Below are 20,954 nucleotides of genomic sequence, written 5' to 3'. Positions count from 1 at the left end.
ATAAACTCTGAGAGAGCATGTCCTCAAGATAATGTTCACTGTGGAGGAAGCACATGAACACAAAGCGGTAAAAGTGTTCATGCGTGAGAGAAGCACTATCATCCACTTAAAGCTGCATGAAAACAGTGTAACTTACAGCAGAAACCTCTGCTGATAGCAAATCTATTTATGGGGAAAAAAAAAAAAAAAGAATAGTTTTCTCCTTGTCACCACTTAGAGTTCTTGTTTTCCCTGAAGTGGAAAAGACTTCCTTTTACATTCTGTTGTTCAAGAGTTCAGACCTAAAATATACAAAGGAATGCAACATCAATAGCATTTCCCATTTTTATAGAGAAAATCAGAATGAGATTTATTAACACTGCATTTTGTTGCATATGATTTGGGGGGTGGAGGAGGCAAGCACTTTTCTAGAGGACATAAAGAATTCCACATAAACTACACAAAAGAATAAGGATCTCTACTGCACACAGTCCAACTTCATACCCATTTTAGAGAACATGCTACACAGCTGGCACACATTCTTTTAGTGGTCAATAAGACAGATCTTATGCCCAGGTCCAGTTAAACTTACTAAGTTTTGGTACAGGTTGTGTATCCCAAAACTGGTATTTACGTTTGGTAGCCTCATCAATATTCTTTGCTGGGCCTTGGCATGCAGAGAGCAGCTCCATTGCTCTCTGGATGTCTTGAAGCTTCTGCATGGGAATGGCTGGATTCTGTACACAAACGGAAGAGGAAGTTTATTTTGAACAAATTGTACAAACATGTTAATTTATTTTACTATTACATATTATTTCATGCACTTATCTCATCATGGTTAATTTAGATAAAACCTTCAGAGGTAGGAAGGTAGAAAGTGAGATGGGCAACAGACAAGCAACTTTACAAATGACTTAATAGCGTTAAGTAACACTTGCATTTACCCATGAAACTTCAGCAATTTAACATCAGTACTGAAGCATTATGGCCAGATACCATTATCACAAAAAAAAGCTACCTTTATTCCCTGCCCACCCCACCCTGGTAAAATACAATAAAACAGCAAAAAGCAGACAGATCAGTTTATATATCTAAGATATCACTGGCACACACAAAAATGTCTGAAGTTGTTGAAGTTACACATACAAGATAAAATAATATTGAAATTCACTATTGTTCAGGTATTTCAGGCACACTGTATTGCTACAAATATCTACTTTTTAACCTTAGTTATATTGTATCTGCCTTCTATTAGCTTGCATTTTTTACAGTCGGTACCCTTCTGCATTGTATCATATGTAGGAGTTAACCATCTTGCCACTAATGCCAACTGTGCCAACACTCACAACTAAAGATAATTTTAACTGATGGAAGCAGGCATAAAATAAATGAACTTACCAATTAAAAGTTGAAAAATCTTTACAGAAAGTTATTTTAAAAGCATAAAAACTAAGGCTAAGCATTTCTAAACTGAGCTCTCAAACCCTCACTTTTGACCACTATGCATAAGTGTAACTGAAATGAGAACTTTACCTGCATAGGAAAGTACAGAGGAATAATGGTAACAGACTTTTAAACCTAAAGGGATCTTCCCTCTCCTTTCTTTAATTCATTAATTTGTTTTGTTATCTCCCAAGAGGTAAGTCCTGGTCTGAGGCACACTATCAGCACGCTTGTGCTCAGATTTTCCCAGACTGCAGTGCAATAAATACATTTTAAGGAATAGTCTTCAAATGCAATGGAAATTTTTAAGCAATTACGCATCGATTTCAAGCCAGATATATATTTTTTACTGAATATCCATGGATCTCTGTCTCCATATTTCACCTTCTTTCTAGGATTCATGTGTTGAAAAAACATAATCATTTATACATAATAATGATATAAAGCTTCATTTGGATGGGCATCTGCCTCAGTATCCTCAGTTATAAAAGAAGTAAAACTCCTTGCCTGTAGCTCAGGCAGGCTATCAGTTTCTATTTACAATAATTTGTACTGTCTAAACATTATGACAATTCTTTCATTAATTTAAATATTTGTCACAGTTTAGCACAGGATTGACAATTAAATGAGTGACAATAATGCTCTCTATCCCCTCCCCCTCCCACCCACACAGGGAATGAAGGGAGAGAATAAGGAGAGAGGCTTCTGGATTGAAAACTAAACTCTACAGCTTTAATGAAATACTAATGATAAAAGAAAATATGTACAAATATATATATACAAATATGCACAGGAGTGTACAAGACCCCTACCACTTTTCCCCACCCCCAGCAACTCCCAGTGTACTTCCGAGTTGCGGGCAGTCCCAAGAAGGTCCTGGACTGCTTCCAGAGACAGCAACAGAGCAGACAGGGGCCAAGGGTAAAGATATGAGGGTCAGGAATGCCTGCGATCAAAGGAGATGGATAGATGGAATCCTCCCGGGACGCTGGCCATGGATGGAAGAAGGGACTTGACTTCTGTGATCCCTGAATGTATACCAATAATTACGTATTTGGGATGGATTACTCCCTCTGGCCAGGTTTGCCATCTGTCTAGTCTGTTCCTCCCTCCTGGAGGGTTGTAGATACGACTTCTGCTCCTTTAGTGTCCAAAGCAGCAGATTCAACAAGCGGAGCAAAGTGTCCTTGGTCTCTCAGCAGTAACTATAAACATTTGGGCATTATCAGTCCACTAACTGGAAAACTTGTGTTAATTTCAGCAAGTGTGCTGTTTAGAAGAGAGTTCACTTAAGAAAAAAAAATAAATTAAAAAATCAGTAGAAAAAAAACTGGCTTTATCCTGGCTCAAACCAGGCAGTATTGAAAAATTTTACCTGCGAGTATGCTTCAAACACCTGTTATCTGAGTAGCCGTGAGCTGACACACTTACATGCTTTAGAGCAACACTGTGGCAGCATGAAAACCTAAATTCAGATTACAGTGACATAAGTTGCTCTTCTCAATTAAAAATCAATCTGTCTGTTACACACTGGCCTGATAGAAATACTTCTAATGGACATAAATTCTGAAATCTTATCAGTACATTATGAAATCATACGAAATAAACTACAGTATGTCCATTTTTGTGTAAGTTTCTTTTCAGTCTCTACTGTTCTTCTACATTAAGAAGAAAACAGAAAATCTAAAAAAAGATCTTACTAGCAATTGTAAAGTAAAAACTTCACATTGGGGTACTAAAAACAACACAACTAGTGACATCAGGGGGAATCTCCTTTCCCTTCAAAACGTCCAGAGATCAGCCTTCCCAAGAAATCTGCTTTCAATCCTTTTTGTTTTCCTTTAAAGGAAAGCAAGAAAAACCCATACAGAACTTCAGAGGAATTAGAAATAAGAGTGATTTTGTTTAGTTTCAGTTTATGGGTAATACCTTCTCGAAGCACAAGACAGCACTGTTCTGCCACAGGGCTGAGGTACGCAATGCTCTTTTTGCCTCCGTTTTGGTGACAAGATGTGGCCTCAGACCTTTGATGGCCCTAATCTTTGTAAGCACACTCTATGAAACTCCCATTAACCACAGCAGCAGAGAAAGTTAATGACCACTAGAAAACTAATCATGCGTGGGTCCATATGAACAAACTGGATGCATCCAAGGGTGCTGAGGGAGCTGGCTGGTGTTACTGCAACTAGCATTTATCCAGTTTAAAGTTATAGCCATTGTTCGAGGTTTCTTATGACTAGAAAAAGGATCATCTTCAAGAAGGCAAGGATTTTGAGAACTTAGGGCTTGATACTATTTAAAGATCTGGATGTGAAAAGTGTGCTTTCTCTGCAAGTTCACAGATGATACCTAGTAGGAAAGAATGTTTGATACGCTGGACTGCAGAGTTGCTATTTAAAGCAGTTTCCAAAGGCTGAAAACAGAAACTTCATGAAGTTTCACAAATGCATGGACTGGCTAGGAAGCAACTTTGCAAAAAAGAACATGGAGATCCTGGTGGGCAAAGACCTAAACACAGGACAGCTGCAAACTGGGTTGCGCCAGTAAGACTGGCCAGCCAGTCTTCCCCTTTATCTGACAGCCCTGAGATCACACTTCACAGTTTTGGGTTCCTCATTACAAGGAAAACATTGACATAGTGAAGCAAGTTCAATGGAGGGCCACCAAAACAATTGGGAGGCTGAAGAACATGACATACACAGAGAAGATGAGAGACCTAGTTTTTTTCAGTCTTAAGAAGATAAGGTTAAGAGAGTAGAAGAAAACTTACTGCTGTCTAATTGGAGGATGTTGAGTCAATGCTTTCCAGAGGATCACAATGATAGGACAAGAAACAATGTACACAAATTGCAAACCAGTAAAATCCATTTAGATATAAGTAATTATTACTCTGTGACTATGCTGTGCAGGCCATTGGAGACTACACTAATGGCTGGTAACGCTGCAGATCTGACAAGCTTCATTTGTGTCACTGTGGACAGTCTACATGACTCGTAATGGGGAGAGATCGAAGTCTTGTGAGATGAGCAGTGAGATGGGCATGATCCTAAAGGTCACTGCAAGCATACCATGCTAATAAGCATTTATTGCTATGGTTGCATTCTTGACAGTGTTCAAGATGTCCAATACCACAAATAAGAGACAGAGAAGCCAAGAAGATCCACCATTCTGTTTTTCTTATCTCCAGACTGGAACACCTGACTTCACCTCTGGAACACCTGGAACTCACCTGACCTCAAAATCTTTTTTTCCAAATAATTTTCAATAAGTTCAGAAGCCCCACTGAGTATGACTTGATGTTCCTGCATATATTCTCTTGGGGAGAAGGTGTGCAATGTCACTTTCCTCTGAAATACTTTGTAAACCTCTTTTAAATCAAAAGCAAACAAATGTGAAAGTCCACTAGCACAAGGAATACAAATTCTAAATACCACTTGAGTAGGGGAGAAAATAAATATACTTCTCCACACTGATCCAAAGCAGCAGTCTAAGATGCTTTAAAAAAATCTAAAGCAGGAAAGTTGTTCAAGACAGAGAAACTTATCTACCTATCAGTGTGTACACCTGGAACACAGCAGTGAAGTCAAAATAAAATGAGTCAATACTGATGCATTTGCAACTTAAGAAAAGTGGAAGCCATGTAGAACAGCAAAATGGTTTAGCTGTCTAGAGCCTGAGAGAAATACTTATATAAGAACTTTTATTTTATGCCAATAAAAGAGAAAGCTTTGCAACTTTGCTAACAAACTGGCTAAACTTCTTCTGAGAGTAAAATAATGACAGAGTGGCCCCTCTAAGAACACAACTTAAAACAAGGATAGACTTCCATGTTTACAAAACGCATCACACCAGAGACATGGTGTGCAAAAATGCAAGGTACTGCAGACTAAAATCTTACACATGAGAACAGAAAATTTGAAGCAGCTTCCTTTTAATGCAATTAGAGAGAACATATGGAACAATAAGTTGTGTCAGCAGGGAATCAAGGAACTCCCAGGATACCACAGCAATGAACTGTGTCTTTTGTTAACATTAAAACTGATCTCACTCCAATTGTAAAAGAGCTTGAAGTTACTTGGTTATTGCTTGCAGTCAGTCTTCTTGTATTAGCAATTTATGCAACCTGCTTTATATACACTGTATCAAAACATGTGGTGAGATCAGAAAGCACTTAAGATCTCTCTACATATTTTAAAGTCTCCCTTGTGCCAAAAGTGCCAGTTCATAGCAGTGGGGGTGAGACAGAGAGATCTAAAGGGACAACAGAAAATCTGTCACTATGTTAATGAGTCAGAACACAAATTTTTCCCTAAAATTAGTTGGTAGCCCAAATGTACTTGACAAATCTTACAGGATTAATAGGACTACCGGTACCATGGTGTAACTTTCTCCACATAAATCTGATAAAGCAAATATAACTACTTCAAGATGCTCAATGATCCATAAACTTTCAGATAATGAACTTCAGTGCTCAGGGTTGGATTTCTCATAAGATAAAAGCTATGTAATAAAAAGTCACCATCTCATATTCCCTGTTCATTCAAAATTTGGCAGTCAAAAGCACACAGACAATGCTGTTTATCATAAAGTCCATAAAGACTGTTCATTTCCTCACGTAATTTTACTTTCTTATTTACAGCAGAGGACTTTTGGATGGCAAAAGTTTATTTTGTCTGTATCTCCATGTTAGAGACTACCACATTTTATGTAAGATGCAATGCTGCTTGTTTGCCCAAATGAGAGTCTGGTTAGCACACACTTCCCTCTGACTGCTGATGCTCACCATGAGATGGCATTATGCTGTATGAGTTACTGAAATGGCACTAAGCAAAGTTAGGGGGTGGCTAAACTAAAGGCAATTAATCAAACAAAATATATTTAAAAGCAATACCACTGCAGATTAAGATTCCCTGCAATGAAACTGTCACTAGCCTTAGTTCTAACTGCTGGAAAAGGAAGACAAAACACCTGGTCCTCTGCTTTTTTCACAGTACACCACCATGGTGGTGACAACGACTCTCTTGCTAACTTCCTACAGTCTGCAAAAAACAGGTCTTACCTTGCTCCTGTCTCTACTCAGGACAGTAAGCATTTGCTTCATTCTACCATGTTAAGGCAGAACAACCAACTTGCTTTTACTAAAAGCAACACACAAATTAAATTAGAATGCAAGCACAAATTAAAACAGAACCAGGCTCTTACTTTTGAAGGCTGCTGAATTTTAATCTCCTGGGAGTCAGATGCAGAATCTGATTTGGTGCCTCCAGAATTTGGTTTCTCCTTTTTTCTCTTCTGCTTCTTTTTCTTCTTCTTCGCTCCCAAATCCCCTCCAGGACTTCTGCCAGAGATTCAGAGAACATGCAAAGAAAAAAAATCAGTATCACCAAGCTTAAAATTCAAAAAATCTAAATATGGAAAACCTAGCATTTTAATATGAAATTCTAACAGTAGCTTGAATGTGAAGAAAAGGCAAGGGAAAGCAAGGAAGGAGGGAACTGGCAGCACTGATGAAAAACTTCCTTCAAGTACTTTCTCGTTTGTTATAGTCAGACCCCTGCACAACCAGCATTTTGACACACCAGTGTCAACTTGTGACACTATGTAACAGGCAGTGCTCTTCTCCAGGCTGTATTCCCTGGCACAAACTTGAAGCCAAATTCAACAAGGGTTTGAAAGAGCTCGGGACTATGCAGGAACTGAGGAAAGTAACCTTTCCGGGAATTCAGTAACTGTTTACAGTTGGACCTAATGATCTTAAAAGTCTTTCCAGCCTAAACTACTCTGTGATTCTATTAGTGGCCTAATATTTTTTCTCCTTCACACTCAACCATGAGGCACATCTGGATTTGAGAAGAATCATAACAAATCATTCTGTTTTCAGGGAATTCTGTTTCTAACTTATGTAGCATGAAAGTCTTGCTGAAATCTCAGTAAGAAACAACACAAAACTAACCAAATATTTGTGCTTTAAAACAATAAGTACAATGGGTCAACTTTAATTAAAACAAACAACACAACAACAAAGTATACTCTGCACTTGCACGTTCTGATACCTGTTGACTATTGATAATACAACTCCTTTTTTCTTTAAGGAGATTCTAATTTGACACATAACCGAGATATAATATCAAGATTAGATTAGAATCTGAAAAATGTGGGAGGTGTTAGCAGCTCTCAGACGGAAGGCAAATAAGGAGGCAGTGAGTCAGATAACATTGAATCCTCTTCAAGATGTTAATCTCTCAGTAAAACTATACACACATAGTGGAGCCAAAGACAGATACTGGGGCTTGGGTGTTTTTCATTGGAAAAGAAAATAGTCAATGCAAAAAAACATTTATTTTAATTCTGGAGGGGGGGGAAATCAGATATGACACTAGCAAACCAAACTGAGAACTCAGAAGAACACAACTGAAGTGATTATGATCAACACATTTGTAAGGGCCACGTTATTCACTGTAACATGCCCACTTTCAATATTACAATGACCAGTCTTAGCATCTATACCTTATCAGAGCTGAAGTTGGCAAGAAAACACCCAAATGACCAACTGGGAGACCAAAAGGCTGCAATTAATCAAATGTGCAACTAAACAAAGACTCATTTCTGGGAGATTGTTACTATTCCCCAGAACAGCCTGTAATGAAAGATCAACCCCAAGAAGTCTTAACATTTACAGTTAATCTTAACATTCACCGGATTATTAAATTATGCTCTCAGAAAGAGGGGAGAGTTACAAATGCAGCACCCTCTGGGACCTGATCAACAGTTACTCAACCTACAACAACGTAGGAAATCGAACCTTCACACAGTGGAGCGATTTGTAGTATTTACTAGAAGTTTGCAGAAACAAAAGATGGGAGTTGTGCAACTGAGGCATGGAGAAAATTTTCTGTTGCAGAATGAAGATACTGCCCAATGACCTTGACAATTCTGTTAACAATTGTTATGTTCTCAGTTTCAAATAATCAAATGTGAATTTACTTGAAGGCCTGTATACCAAGCTGACATTTTGAGCAGAATTATAAATACGAGGGAGTGAAAAACCAAACATGTAAAAGACCCAGGACTTCACAGCCTCTGGCAAAAAAGAGATAAAAATACTGGGCAAAGTGATTTCACCTTTGCTAAGATTCATTTAATGACGTACTCTTCTTTTTTCCTGAAGTGTCCACAAACTTTCAGCTTTTCCTGTAACATCTCACATACAGCAACCAAATAATGGCACTGTGTCCTTGAGCTGACTCCCAGCGGATTTTGCATTGAAGATAAGGCTACCGAGACTTTCAGCAAACACAGCTCTTGAACAGACACCCTCAGCAGGCACTGAGCCCCAAGTCACACTAGGGCACCTCACTTGTTTCTTGCCTTTCAGCAGAAGCCAGCCTCAATTCTGAATGTTTCTGAATTACACCACAGGGGAATTCTGCTCACTGGGATTATCTGAGGGTCAATGTTTTACTTAGTTTGGTGAAATAATGAATGACTGTACTTCCAAAAAAGTTTGGCAGCTATGGAGAAAAAGCAGCTTTGCCAAGCTTTACTGATGTTATCCCCAGTTAAACTGTAATCTTAGTTCTTTGACCAACTCAAGGTCTTTTTCATGTTGAAATGCACACGTTCGAGCTGGGAAGAGGGAAAATGGGCCTAAATTGCTGTAAAATATACATGGCGATTAAAACTTCACTTTTTTTTTTTTTTTTTTTGTAATCTTCCAAAATCCCAGTCCTTGACTTATGACCTTCAGGTTTAGAGCTTTCACTATCTCCTGCAAAATAAATACCGGTATCTTTGATGGGTTATCCAGGGACAAATCACAGCAGTTATTTATGCACAGTCTCCTGCTTGGGTCAGTCTTTTTTTTACTGTTACAGTCCACAGGAATGTAAAAAGAGGATTTAAAGATAGATCTACTTCTTCAACTATTTAGGCACGCCTGCAACTCCAGAGGTTTGGCAACAGGCAGCATGTAGAAACTTCTACTGAGTAAACAGGTTTGCCCAACACAAGTTACAACCAGAGATACCAGGCAAACTAGGGCAAAAGCAAAACCAAACGTCTCAGGATGTTTTGTCCTGCTCATACTCTGCCTTGAAAAGAACCAAAAAGCTCTAAAACTGGGAGTCAGAATGCACTGGGAAGAGAGGAACTTTCTTGCTCAACCTGTAGTAATTACACTGGACATGACAGTACAAAGGATATGGAAGGGTAATAAGATTAAAAGCAAAGACTCCCACTAAAAGCTTTTCTTTTAATTAAACATTCTTGTGTGCTGACTGAGATCCAAGTTTTCCTTTGTCTGGTTAGATTCACCTATATGATAACACCATAAAATCAATCTCATTTTTAGCAGTTTGGGAAAAACGAAAAAAGTTTTCTTCTTCTACAAAACTGACCTTCAAAGTGTGACGACTCTTCTGCTGAGTTACCCTGCCACCACTGCAGTGACACAACTCAGAGAGCAAGTCCCACGTGGGAAGCAGGAAAAGGATATGCAACTCAGGTTAATGTCTAGCTGTCGGGTCAGGAAACATACCCTTTTCAGGCAACAGATCAGCACATTTGCCCCAGTCCAGCCCACCACATAGACCAGAGCTGGTTATACTAAGAAAATAATTCAGCGTTAGGCTTGGGCAAGATTTTGACAGTCTCCCTCCAGCAGAGACACACTTATACCAGGAGCACTTTTCTGACAGGAGGGCAAGCCTACACACTGAGGCCAAGGTGTGCCTAAGCTCAGACGTGGTCCGAGATATTTTTAACTGCATCCATGATGATGGCTTTGTCAGTTTGATGAATAAAGAACTGGGACCAGTACAAAAGTGATGTGCATATCAAAATACCACTGAGGTGAAAGAAGTGGCAAAAGACCTTGTTCTGCCCCAAAAATACTTTAGCCTTGCCACAGAAACAGGCTGTAGATATGACTCTGAGACACAGAGTCTGGACTTAGGACCACAATTTTATGATTTTGTCTGCAAGTTACAAATGCAAGCCCATGATCCCACCCACAAACCTTTCCACTTATGTACACACATCTGCTGTTTTGCATAAATGTGAAAAAAGACTTTTGCATCTCCTTGCATGTGTTGGTTTTCTTGTGGGGGTTTTTGTTTTGTTTTGGGGTTTTTTTTTAACTGAAAAATGGGGATACTTACTGCATTTGGAGAGGAGTGCAGCAAAGGCAGAAAAACTGTTGAGCTCTGAGCAAAACCATGAAAAGCTGAGACGGTAGAATCATGATGAGCTTGACAGTTACTCTACTTAGGTGGTCAAACTGTTTTGCTTCCCTTGGTTTAGATTTGAGATTATCTTTCCCACTGAATATTTGTCAGTGTTAGTTTAATTGCCTTTTTGGATTCTAAATCCTGCTTTAGCAGAAATACAATTTTTTTGGTACTATCAACATCTGTTCTAAATTGCATGGAACGGTACTTGTAAGTTAGCAATTTCTCAAATTTAAAACAAAACACATACTTCAGTCATTTACTTTTAAGCTGCACAGCCCTAGGCCAGGGGGTGGGGGGTGGTGTGTGTGTGCCCTCATAACATTTTTTTCCCCCTTCTCTGTGAGTAAGCAATAATCAAAGGGGTACACTACTAAAACACTCAAAGTAAATTATTTGTGAGGGTTGGGGGAAGCTGTTTAAAGGTCATACTTTTTCATCATCTGTTTACTACATGTTCTGTGCCCAAAGCCTTTCTGCCACTGAGCATAAGGAGCTACTTAGAACATAATGAGAGACCTTACAAAGCCAGACTCAGCAGGGTGGATTCAGGTGCAAAAAATATATTTTTTTTCTACATACCCACTAACCAAGCTATTTTGTAAACAACACTTTATTATGAAACACAACAAGTACAGCATAATGCATCTAGCAGGAGCAAGCTGCAGACACAGAACAGGAGAACAGCAATGAGTCACAGAACATACACAATCCTGCATCTAAAAACACAAGCAAAAACAGGACAATGACATTTGCACAGCTGAGAGCTATAAAATGGTATTTTCTGCTGCAGTCACTAGTGCTCAAGCACATAAAAATAGCAAATTAAAAAAAATAAAGTCATACATATATTTACAAACCATGATTTTTTGTGGTCAATATTGTAAGGACCTATTTTCAAATGTGAAGGAACAGCTTGAAAGTAGCTTCATTTACAAAGCAGTTCTACTAAAGACTGTCACACAACACATGCTCTACCTCCTTTTAAAAAAAATGAGGGTTAAGATAGCATGAGATTACATACTGATCAGCAGCAATAAAACCATTCAGAATTTACACTAAGTCAGTTGACACAGCCATAGTCTTGAGTAGTAAGACTGCTCATAAATTGCTTAGGTACATAAAACAAATTTAAAGGCTCAAAGCAAATTTAAGGCTACCTCAAACATTTATATACTATGATAGGGAGAAAACAGGGAATAATTAGGCTCCCATTACCATAGGTTAATCTCCCAGATCAAGGCTAGATCTTTGTGTTTACTGTAATGTAAGAATTTTATTTTTGTTTGAGGGAATTTGTTTGAATACTACAGCCTGCAGACAAACAGTAGCAAACAAATTCTCAAAGATTAGAGGGAAATAAAGTAATCCTAAAGTCAATATTGGACTTAACGCATAAGAAACATGATAGAATACTGACACTGATACTTGGAGGCTTTTTCTACTGGAATGATCTACAACTAATTTAATTAAACTTCATTTTACTTGGAAGCATTCCTTTTTTTACTCAAAGATGAATAAGGCAGCTTCTTCAAAATACTAATTAAAATACATTGGGGATCGTCACCAAAAACAAGCTTTGGGAAGAACGGCTGGCAGCCCACCACCACAGAAGTCGTCCCTCAGCAAGACCCAAGCTGGAGCAGAGCAGCAAAGCTACGATTCAGAACACACCGAAGTGCAATGCTTTGTTCCCTGGCTGCCTCTTACAGGCACCGGCAGCGCAGCCCGAGCGCGGAGCCGCAGGCCCAGCCACGCTGCAGAGAGCAGCTACACCTCGGTCGCGCACACAAGCAGGAGGAAACTGGCGTAAGAATAACGTGCGAATTAGTTCTAGACGTGCATCCCCCGGCTATGAAACAGTATGGCCTGGCACGCCAGGTTGGCTCCTCTGAAAAGCAATAAATAATCATTCTCTGCTCTTAGTGGTGCTACTTCTACGTGTTTGGTGATCATCAGCTGTGGCATATTTATGCAAACAAACATAACAAAAGCCTCAAGATAATTAAAGGCCACTTTGTCCCTTTATCATATCGCAGATGTGTAGCACTATCATTATTTTTAACACAACAATGCATGCCATGAATTCACTGGCAGCAGCAAGCATTGAAGTTTTTCCCTTTCCTGTCTTTTAGACAAGTCAGTCCTCCCGAGTCTCTCAGATGCCTCCTGCCACACAGAAGATACAGAGCTGTTTGTTGCCACGTAAATCCTAGGGGCAGGAGGCGACAAGCAGCGTATAGCCTCAAACATCAATCACCTACAGAAACGCTCTCAATCAGATGAATCAGAAATTCATGAGGCAGATACTCGTGTAGCAGCGTATAGATTAACCTATTTCTGTTTCTGGTTACTCCAGCCACTCCCAGTTGCGACAACAAAGCGTTTGCTCTGCAATCACGTTTTCTAACCCCTCAAAAAAGAAAAAAAAAGGCAAAAAGTAAATTTAAACGAGGTCGGTTTTCAGACACATTCTCCGCGCACTTCCCAAAGCCCACAGCCGCAGAGCCAGCCAGAGCTGGCACCCCGCACACACGCAGCCCGGGGGCAGGCACCCCGCACACAGCCCAGGGCACCCCGCACACAGCCCAGGGACATCCCGCACACAGCCCGGGGGCAGGCACCCCGCACACACACAGCCGGGGGGCAGGCACCCCGCACACAGCCCGGGGACATCCCGCACACAGCCCGGGGGCAGGCACCCCGCACACAGCCCGGCACCGCTGGGAGCCCCATCTGGGCCGGCTGCCTCTCTTGTCAGCTTCCCAAGAACTGGAGACAAATCTTCCCACGGCAGGGGCGCGGGCGCTAAGACGCAAGACAAGCAGAGAAGGAGCTACAACCACAACAACAGCGTTCGCTCCGGCTTAATGCCTCAGAAAAACAACCGCTCCGCTTTCCACAGCGCGTGGATTTAAGAGGTAACATTTCCCTTCGGACAATGGGTGACGTTGAGGAGGAGTGCCTGCAGGACAGACAGACACAGAGGATGCCTGGACGGGTCCCCAGGCCGGGGAGGGGAGTGTGACCGCAGGGCCCGACCCCAGGGAGCCGCGCAGCTGGAGCCAACCCCGACAAGGAAGCGGGGGCATCTCCCCAGAGCCCTGCGACCGACCGCGGGGGGCTTCCCAGCCACCAAAAAAACCAAGAAATGCCCTCAAATCCTGAAAAAGCACAGACCAGAAAACAGGGCTGACCCGCCCTTTTAAGGCCGGTGTCCGGAGGGGAAGCACCAGCCCCGCCGGCCCCCTCGCCTCAGGCCGGGGCCCCCGCTTCTCCCCCGGGCAGAGGCGGTCGCGGAGGAGCGCGGGGACGAGCCGGGCGGCACAGCGCGGCAGCAGGGTGCGCGCAGGCTTCCAGCGCGGCGGGAGGCGGCCGGGCAGCAGGACGCGGGATGCTGCCGGCCGGGCCCCCCGGCCGCGGCGACGCAGGCGCCGGGGCGGAACGCGGGCCAGGCCGCGCCGCGCAGGCCGCCCGGGGCTGCAGCAGCGCCCGCCGCCCCGCCCCGCCCCGCGCCGCTGCCCGCACCGCCGCGGGAGCCGCGGTGGGAGCCCGGCCCGTCCCTCCCCGCGCAGCGGCCCCGGCGGCCCCGGCGGCCCTCCTGCCGCCGAGCCGGGCCCGCCCGCCCGGCCCGCAGCGCGCCCCTACCCCTTGGCGTGCTCGGCCTCCTCCTCATTGTCGCCGTCTATGCCGCAGGTGTCCTGGTCATCCAGCTCCAGGCTCTGCTGGCTGGCCGCGGACTCGCTGTCCTCCGCCATCACGGGGGAAGGAGGGAAGGGGGCGGGGGCGCCAGCGAAAAGAACCGGGGCGCACGGGCAGATGCGGTCCGGAGGAGCTCCCTCTAGCTGCTGTCCTCCCCCGTCCTGCCGGAGGAGGCGGAGGCTGCCGGGGCTGCCCCCGACACTCCCGCGGGGCCGTGCCGGGGGCTCGGCGCCCTGCCCTGCCCGGCCCTGCCCGGCCCGGCCCGGCCCGGCCCGGCCCTGCCCTGCCCTGCCCTGCCCGGCCCGGCCCGGCCCGGCCCTGCCCTGCCCTGCCCTGCCCTGCCCTGCCCTGCCCGGCCCGGCCCGGCCCGGCGCACCCGGGCGGTGCCGCCCCCGGGCCCGGCCCCCGTGTGACCGCCCCGCAGCCGGCATCGCACCCACCGGCGGGGCCCCGCAGCCGGGGTGTCCGAGGCGCAGGGCGCGCCGGGGTCGGGCCTGCAGGCGGGCCAGGGCCCGCCCGGCTCGGCGGCAGCCGCCGGGTTCGGCAGCACCGGGGAGCGTGGAGCCAGCTCCTCACGTCTGCTCCTCGCCCCGAGACACTTCGAGGCCGAAGCTGGCGCTGGCGGGCGCTGCTGAGGCCGCCGTGGCCATCCCCCTGCACCGGCTTTCCCAGCGCTTGTTTTCCCCAGGCCTTTTGTGCTTCTGCGGGCTCCGTGCTGGCAGAACTGTAGCCGAACGGTCATGGTTTGAGCCCAGTAAAACAAACCAACAGAAACTCGCGTTAGTTATATGGTCCCTGGTGATTTCCAGGGTCGTGTCAAGATTTCTGGATGAGATTCAGAATTACTGTGTGCTTCATTTAGCAGTGCTGCCAGTTGCCACATTAAGACGTAAGAACAGAATGCATCAGTTGTAATTTCTTCTTATCTCCACCACTCCCTTAGAAAGGCATCTCATGTGAGGAAGATAATGCTTCCTCCCGTTTTGATTTAATTCGGTGATGTGGATTACTTTTTCCTAGTTCTGATTTAAGGCGGTGTCATGTTCATCAGATATTGCAGGTGACACGTCAACTCAAAGATGTCACTGGCCAAGCAGATGACAGCTAGATGTGCCTCCAGCTGTGCCCCCTCAGTCAAACCCCAAACCCACAGGTATCCCGCACGAGCTCTGGTCCACTTTGTCCCACTGCACCTGATCCTTTACAACACATGAGTTGCCACAGGAACTTCCAATTCACGTGCATCAGATTCTCAACAGCCAGTGAGACAAAAGCCCAGGTCACCCTGCCAGCTGTACTTCATCTGCAACAGTTCTAAACTGCCTCTCAGCTTCTCTTGGTCTAACCTAGCAGCCACTTGTATCGTACAAAAGTGGCTGCAAAATAATCCCTGAGAATTCACTTAGTCCTGCAGGTGGATTTGTGTGAGCCCCTCCTGCTTCGCTGCGAAAAGCCAGAGGCAAAGATGATTCTGAATGGGTAATGGAGTGTGGATTTATCAGATGTATGATCTACCATGGTACACTCTCGATGTCTCACGACTATGTTTAGATCTTCAATGACTGCAGTCCATACTGGACTTCCATCCCCTGACAGGTATTTTCTATCTTGACAGTTTTGAAATACTAGCTGTGGTGACTGGGAAAATTCAAGAGTACTAAATTGAGAAGGCTAGAAAATATTAAACCAGCACATTCCAAATAAAATGAGCCATGGCATAGAACATGTATCTTTAAAAACAGTAGTTGTTCCTGAATATGTCTAAATTGTTAAGGTGGTGTTGATCTTCCACAAATGAGCAAAGGCAGAGGAAAAAAAGCATCTAGACAGGTGTTTTACCTTCAACTATTGCAAAACAGACAAGAGTCTGAAATGAAAGCTTCACCAAGGATAACTTTCCAGTGTCAAGCCATTGCTGTAGTTCAGAGAGGAAATGTGCCTTTCATGTTACCACATTTTGAAATGACCTTCAGAAGCAAACCTTCAGTCAGTTGTACAGTATACATATGTGCATGTCTGTAAGTATATTCTCCAGTCAGTTGTACTGTATATGAGAGAAAGGAAATCTCAACACAAAGGCACAATACCCAATAGTTTTCAATAACAAAAAGCAACTGTTAGTTGCTTCATAGCTTGGAGATAAGTTAATCCAGTGATTACTAATGATTTTTTTCCCCTCTCATATTAATATGTAGGAGAAAGTGAAGAACAGTATGTCAGTGACTAAACAGCTGTATTGAATCATTGTGTTGGAGAAACCGTGGGTTTAACCATCTTACGTCCTTTACCACAGTTTCCTCACTTCATTGAGATGAATGGAGTATAGGAAGCCTGGATCCTAACTCTTGCAGTTCACAGTGATGGAAAAAGAGGCAATATGAGTCTCTCCCAGTCTGTCCCCTGCTAGAAGGTCTCCCTGGAACTTCCCTACACTCCTCCTGGGGACCAAGAGAACTATAGCTGCAGAGCAGAGCTGTTCTAGACGTCAGAGTATGCATGAAGAATATCCTTATGGGTATTGCACTTTATCTTCTGAGAGGTAAAAATTGGGATTATACTCCAGATTTGACTGTTACAAGGCTAAATGACAACAGTGAATTGTGCCTTGTGTTTCATGAATACGCAACTTTTGCTTATACCACATGTAGAGAAGCTGACCAGAAGCAAGAGATATGCATTTTTCCTGCATGGAGGATTTCTGATGTAGCTTCTCACTTCTGAAGTTCCCAGGCAGATTTCCAGTGTTTACATTCACTCTACAGACACTGCTCAGTAGTTGCACTTCTTGATAGATGCTGGTTATCACACGTATTGATGTCTCCCAAAATAGAACAGCAAGGTGAAAAGGTGGACCCCTGAATTTCAGGACCCCACATGCTCAAGCATGGTGAGTTAGTGGAGTAAGTACCATCAGGACAGTGAGCAGCTTGGATGGCACCTGCTGTGCCTGAACAGGCTGTGGGTGGGCATCTGTACTTCCAAGACCTCTGTTGCAGTGGGTGGGTATATCTGGGAACTGCCCAATTGCTGCACACACTCACACCAGTCTAAGCAGCCCATCAAAAGCTAACAGGAACATTTCATTTTAAACTTAAGAGGTAAAGAGCCTGTGTTTGTGAAGGTGTAAATTTGCTGGTTTTAATTCATTACTTCCTAGATGTATGAGGAATATAAAAGCCTTTTATTTTATGAAGATTAAAAAGAAGAAAGCAGAGTCATTTCCCACAAAAGCTAAAAAATTAGTAACAAAGGAAAACAGACTTCCTAATCAGGAGACACATTTCACTTAATACTAAACAGCATATAATGAAATAAATTAAAATAGTTCCTGCATTTGATGAATTATGAATTGGCTGGATACTTATTGCCCTGTGTCTCCTTAGAGCTTTAGTAGTGTTTTGCTCCTAGATGTAGCCAAAATATCCAGTTGCTTATGGCAACAAATTAGAAGAAAGGAAGAGAGAAAGGTCAATAAAACACTACAGATATAGCTCTGCCTAGCTAATCTCACCACAATCAGCCTCTGAGGAACAGACCCATCTATAGGGGACCCTCTACATATCCCATCTTTCTGGATCTTTCCCCATCCTACTTCTCTTTCCAGGCTCTGTCTCTCCTGCTTTTCTTAACAGGTGCAGTCATGGGCCTATGGTAGATACACAAAAGGAACCTGAGCCTACAGTTCTGAGAGGCTTTTAGCCAGCTTGAAGGTAAGCATACGAGTGTAGGCCCAGATCCACAGATGAACTTTGGTGTTGCCATGTTTAACTTTTTCCTAGTTGACTCCCACAGCAAAATCCAGAACTCAAAATTAAATCCTACAAGCAGTCAAATACTTTGGGTATGTCAGTGGCCAACATGAGTTGAAAAGAACCTCAGGCTACTGAGGGAGGAGCCATCTAAGCTCCATGGTAAGAAATACTGAGGATCAGGAAGCCTGGACTCCCAGGGCTGTACAGGATTCATCAGCCCTTGCCTGTTGGATGATGGTCAGGGTCGTACCCTTCTTCTCTTTGCTCCTCTGCAATTGAGTAAAGCCAGCCAGTCACAGACACAGTTTCCCTCAAGCAGCCAGGCCTAATGCAGACTTGTTTACCTGCCCGGTGAGACGTATTAATTACATCCCAGTGAGATAGTGATATATCATACAGTATTCAGAATATTGGCATCGTCAGATTAGTCTATGTGGCCTGATTATTAAACACCTGCCAAAGAAAATCACCTGAAATTTTAATGCTCCTACCTTTACACACCACATTGAAATATTCATGGCATTTATAATTTGAAACTGAATTGATGTTGCAAGTAATAATAGTAAATAACTTGGTGGGGACTTTTTGTAATCTTCACTCCTGAAGGAGACATAAAAGTAACAGAATAAAGATTCAAAATACACTGAACTAATGCACCAACACATCTATATAGTTGGCACATCAGAATAGGTAGAAATTGTTAGGGAATGAAATGAGCTCATGATCCCATATGTTGCACACGTGTATTCATTTAAGATCATGTCTCTGATCTTTATGGTTTGTCTCACCCACTTTACATCTTTTTAGCCTCCTGCTGCATACCACGCTGGGTGAGCTGAACCCTTTCCTGTCTCCCACAGCTCACTTGCTGCTGGCCTGTGTTGGCTGCAGCATTGAAACTGGGAGACAAGCACTCCTGAACCTTCAGGGCATGCTCTAGTGGCCTAGGTTGTGGGGTTTTTTTTGTGGGTGTTTTTTGGTGGAGTGTGTGTGGTTGGTTGTGTTTGGTTGGTTGGGTTTTTTTGTGCTGAGTTGGACTAGGTGATCTCAGAGGTCCTTTCCAGCCATGATGATTCTGTGATTCTGTAAAACAGCTCACTCTTTCTGCTGCACTCTGGCATTCAAATTTCCTTGTTCAATTCTGTTTTAAGATGCAGTTTATACCATACCTCTTCCATTTTATATCTTACCTTTTCCACTGAAGCATCTACTTCTCCACGCTGGTTCCTGCATCAGCAAGGGCCATGGGCTATACAGCATTAAAAAAAAAGAGTTGGACATTTACATGCATATTGAAAATGTACTGTAGCATTAAAAAATGTGCATGATAAATACAAACCCTTTTACTTAGAAAGTATAAATGATACAGATAGGAAGACTTTTATCCTGTGGGGTTGTTATTGCTACTAGAGATTCCTTTCCCAGATTTCTAAGCCTCTGGTTTTGATGATTGTTGGAAGCAGGATACAAGACTTAGATCAAACACAGGTTCAAACTGGTTCCATCACTGCAATCCCCCTGTTCCTAGGGCCTCTAGCCTCAAAAGGCAAATAAATAAATAAATAGTTTTAGATTATAATGTATTTAATAGTCAGAACTCTTGAATGATGATTATTTCAAATACATACGTTTTGCATTTCTATGCGTATTTTTTCCTAACTTTTTCTGACACTTCTCAAATATATATGTGAATGAGAATTAGTGGTGACAGATTTATTGACAAAGTTGGTGTTGACACTGGTGCTACAGGAGCTCTGACCAATACTCAGCAATTACTTCTGCATATCCAATCTCCAAATAAATCCAATTTACTCCTCTCAGCTCCTAAATCATGTCCTCTTTGCCCTAGGGTACTTAACACTGTTAGACACAGTGAAATAGAGACTAGAGTCTGAAAACCTTGAAAATACTGAGAAGGATAGTTCTCAAAGTTCAGGTATGGAGAAAAAAACCTAAAGATCTGGCTGTCCCCAAACAAGTGGTATGTCTATCAAATAACTGTTCATTACCTATTTCTATGAGCATAAACCACTTTTATTGAAAAGGTGCTTTTCTAGTCTTGGGAGACTATAGTCTAAAAAGAAGCAGATCTTGGATGAGAATAGTATTTTCTGACAAACAATGCTTTTTGTGGTGACAACCAGCTCAGGGACAATATGTTGTTACTTCTGGGTAGACACTGTATTTCCCATATTCCCATGATAGCGAAGGGAAAATAATTTCCAGTGTTCTGTAGGTTGCTCCAACTAGAAGTATCCCATTAACTTACTAATCAGATAAATGGATAATGCCAATAAAGGTCCTTCATACCTTCCGGGTGGTTAGAGCAGATTAACAGCATTCTTCAGGATGCACACCTACTGCATGAAGAATTACACTGAATTAAGAAGTGTCACATGGATACAATGTCTTCCCTATGAAGAAAATGGGAAACCAGACTCTATTATAAATAACTCTTCAATTTCTATGCAAAATTTTTTGAGATTTTACGGCAAGATTTTACCCTTTGGAATTTTACAGCTTTCTGCAAAAGAAAAGCCTCTGTCAAATGTAGCAACAGTTGCAGAGTAAATTACTTAAAATAAAGGCATTAGACAAGCTTTAATGAAAACATGTAGACATCAGGTCTGTTAGGCAAGTGCAAATAAATCTCATGGGAGTCGGGGGTGTAGGCACACCAGAAACTCAGCATCAAGCGTGGCTTTGACCCTGCAATATCAGACCACAAGAACAATTAAGTTAATGAATAAAAGCCTTTATGAGCTCTTACGCCCATTCTTCCAGTCAGCCTAGGTGAGTGACCTTTACTTCAGCATTGCTTGATGTCCATGTGCTGAAACATGCGTGGATG

At 42.9% G+C, this 20,954-nt stretch overlaps 1 protein-coding gene across 2 annotated transcripts in view; it reads right to left on the bottom strand.

Moving 5' to 3' along the window:
* NMT2 (N-myristoyltransferase 2) overlaps positions 1 to 14,508 on the bottom strand; it is a 31,391-nt gene extending 16,883 nt beyond the window's left edge. Inside the window, exons 1-3 of one of the 2 annotated variants that reach the window (XM_051609810.1) lie at positions 14,298 to 14,508; positions 6,625 to 6,760; positions 572 to 716 (exon numbers count right to left, since the gene is read on the bottom strand). In XM_051609810.1, the coding sequence (XP_051465770.1) occupies positions 572 to 716; positions 6,625 to 6,760; positions 14,298 to 14,407 (391 nt within the window). In that variant the 5' untranslated portion in view covers positions 14,408 to 14,508. Of the gene's footprint in view, positions 1 to 571; positions 717 to 6,624; positions 6,761 to 13,829; positions 14,092 to 14,297 lie in introns of those variants that run through there. The other variant, XM_051609811.1, reaches the window with a different exon arrangement.
* Positions 14,509 to 20,954: the final 6,446 nt, after the last annotated feature.

The sequence above is a fragment of the Apus apus genome, chromosome 2 (genome assembly GCF_020740795.1).
Source record: "Apus apus isolate bApuApu2 chromosome 2, bApuApu2.pri.cur, whole genome shotgun sequence".
Lineage (NCBI taxonomy): Eukaryota > Metazoa > Chordata > Aves > Apodiformes > Apodidae > Apus > Apus apus.
Note: the sequence above shows the minus strand (reverse complement) of the source record. Positions and strands in the feature narration are given on the sequence as shown.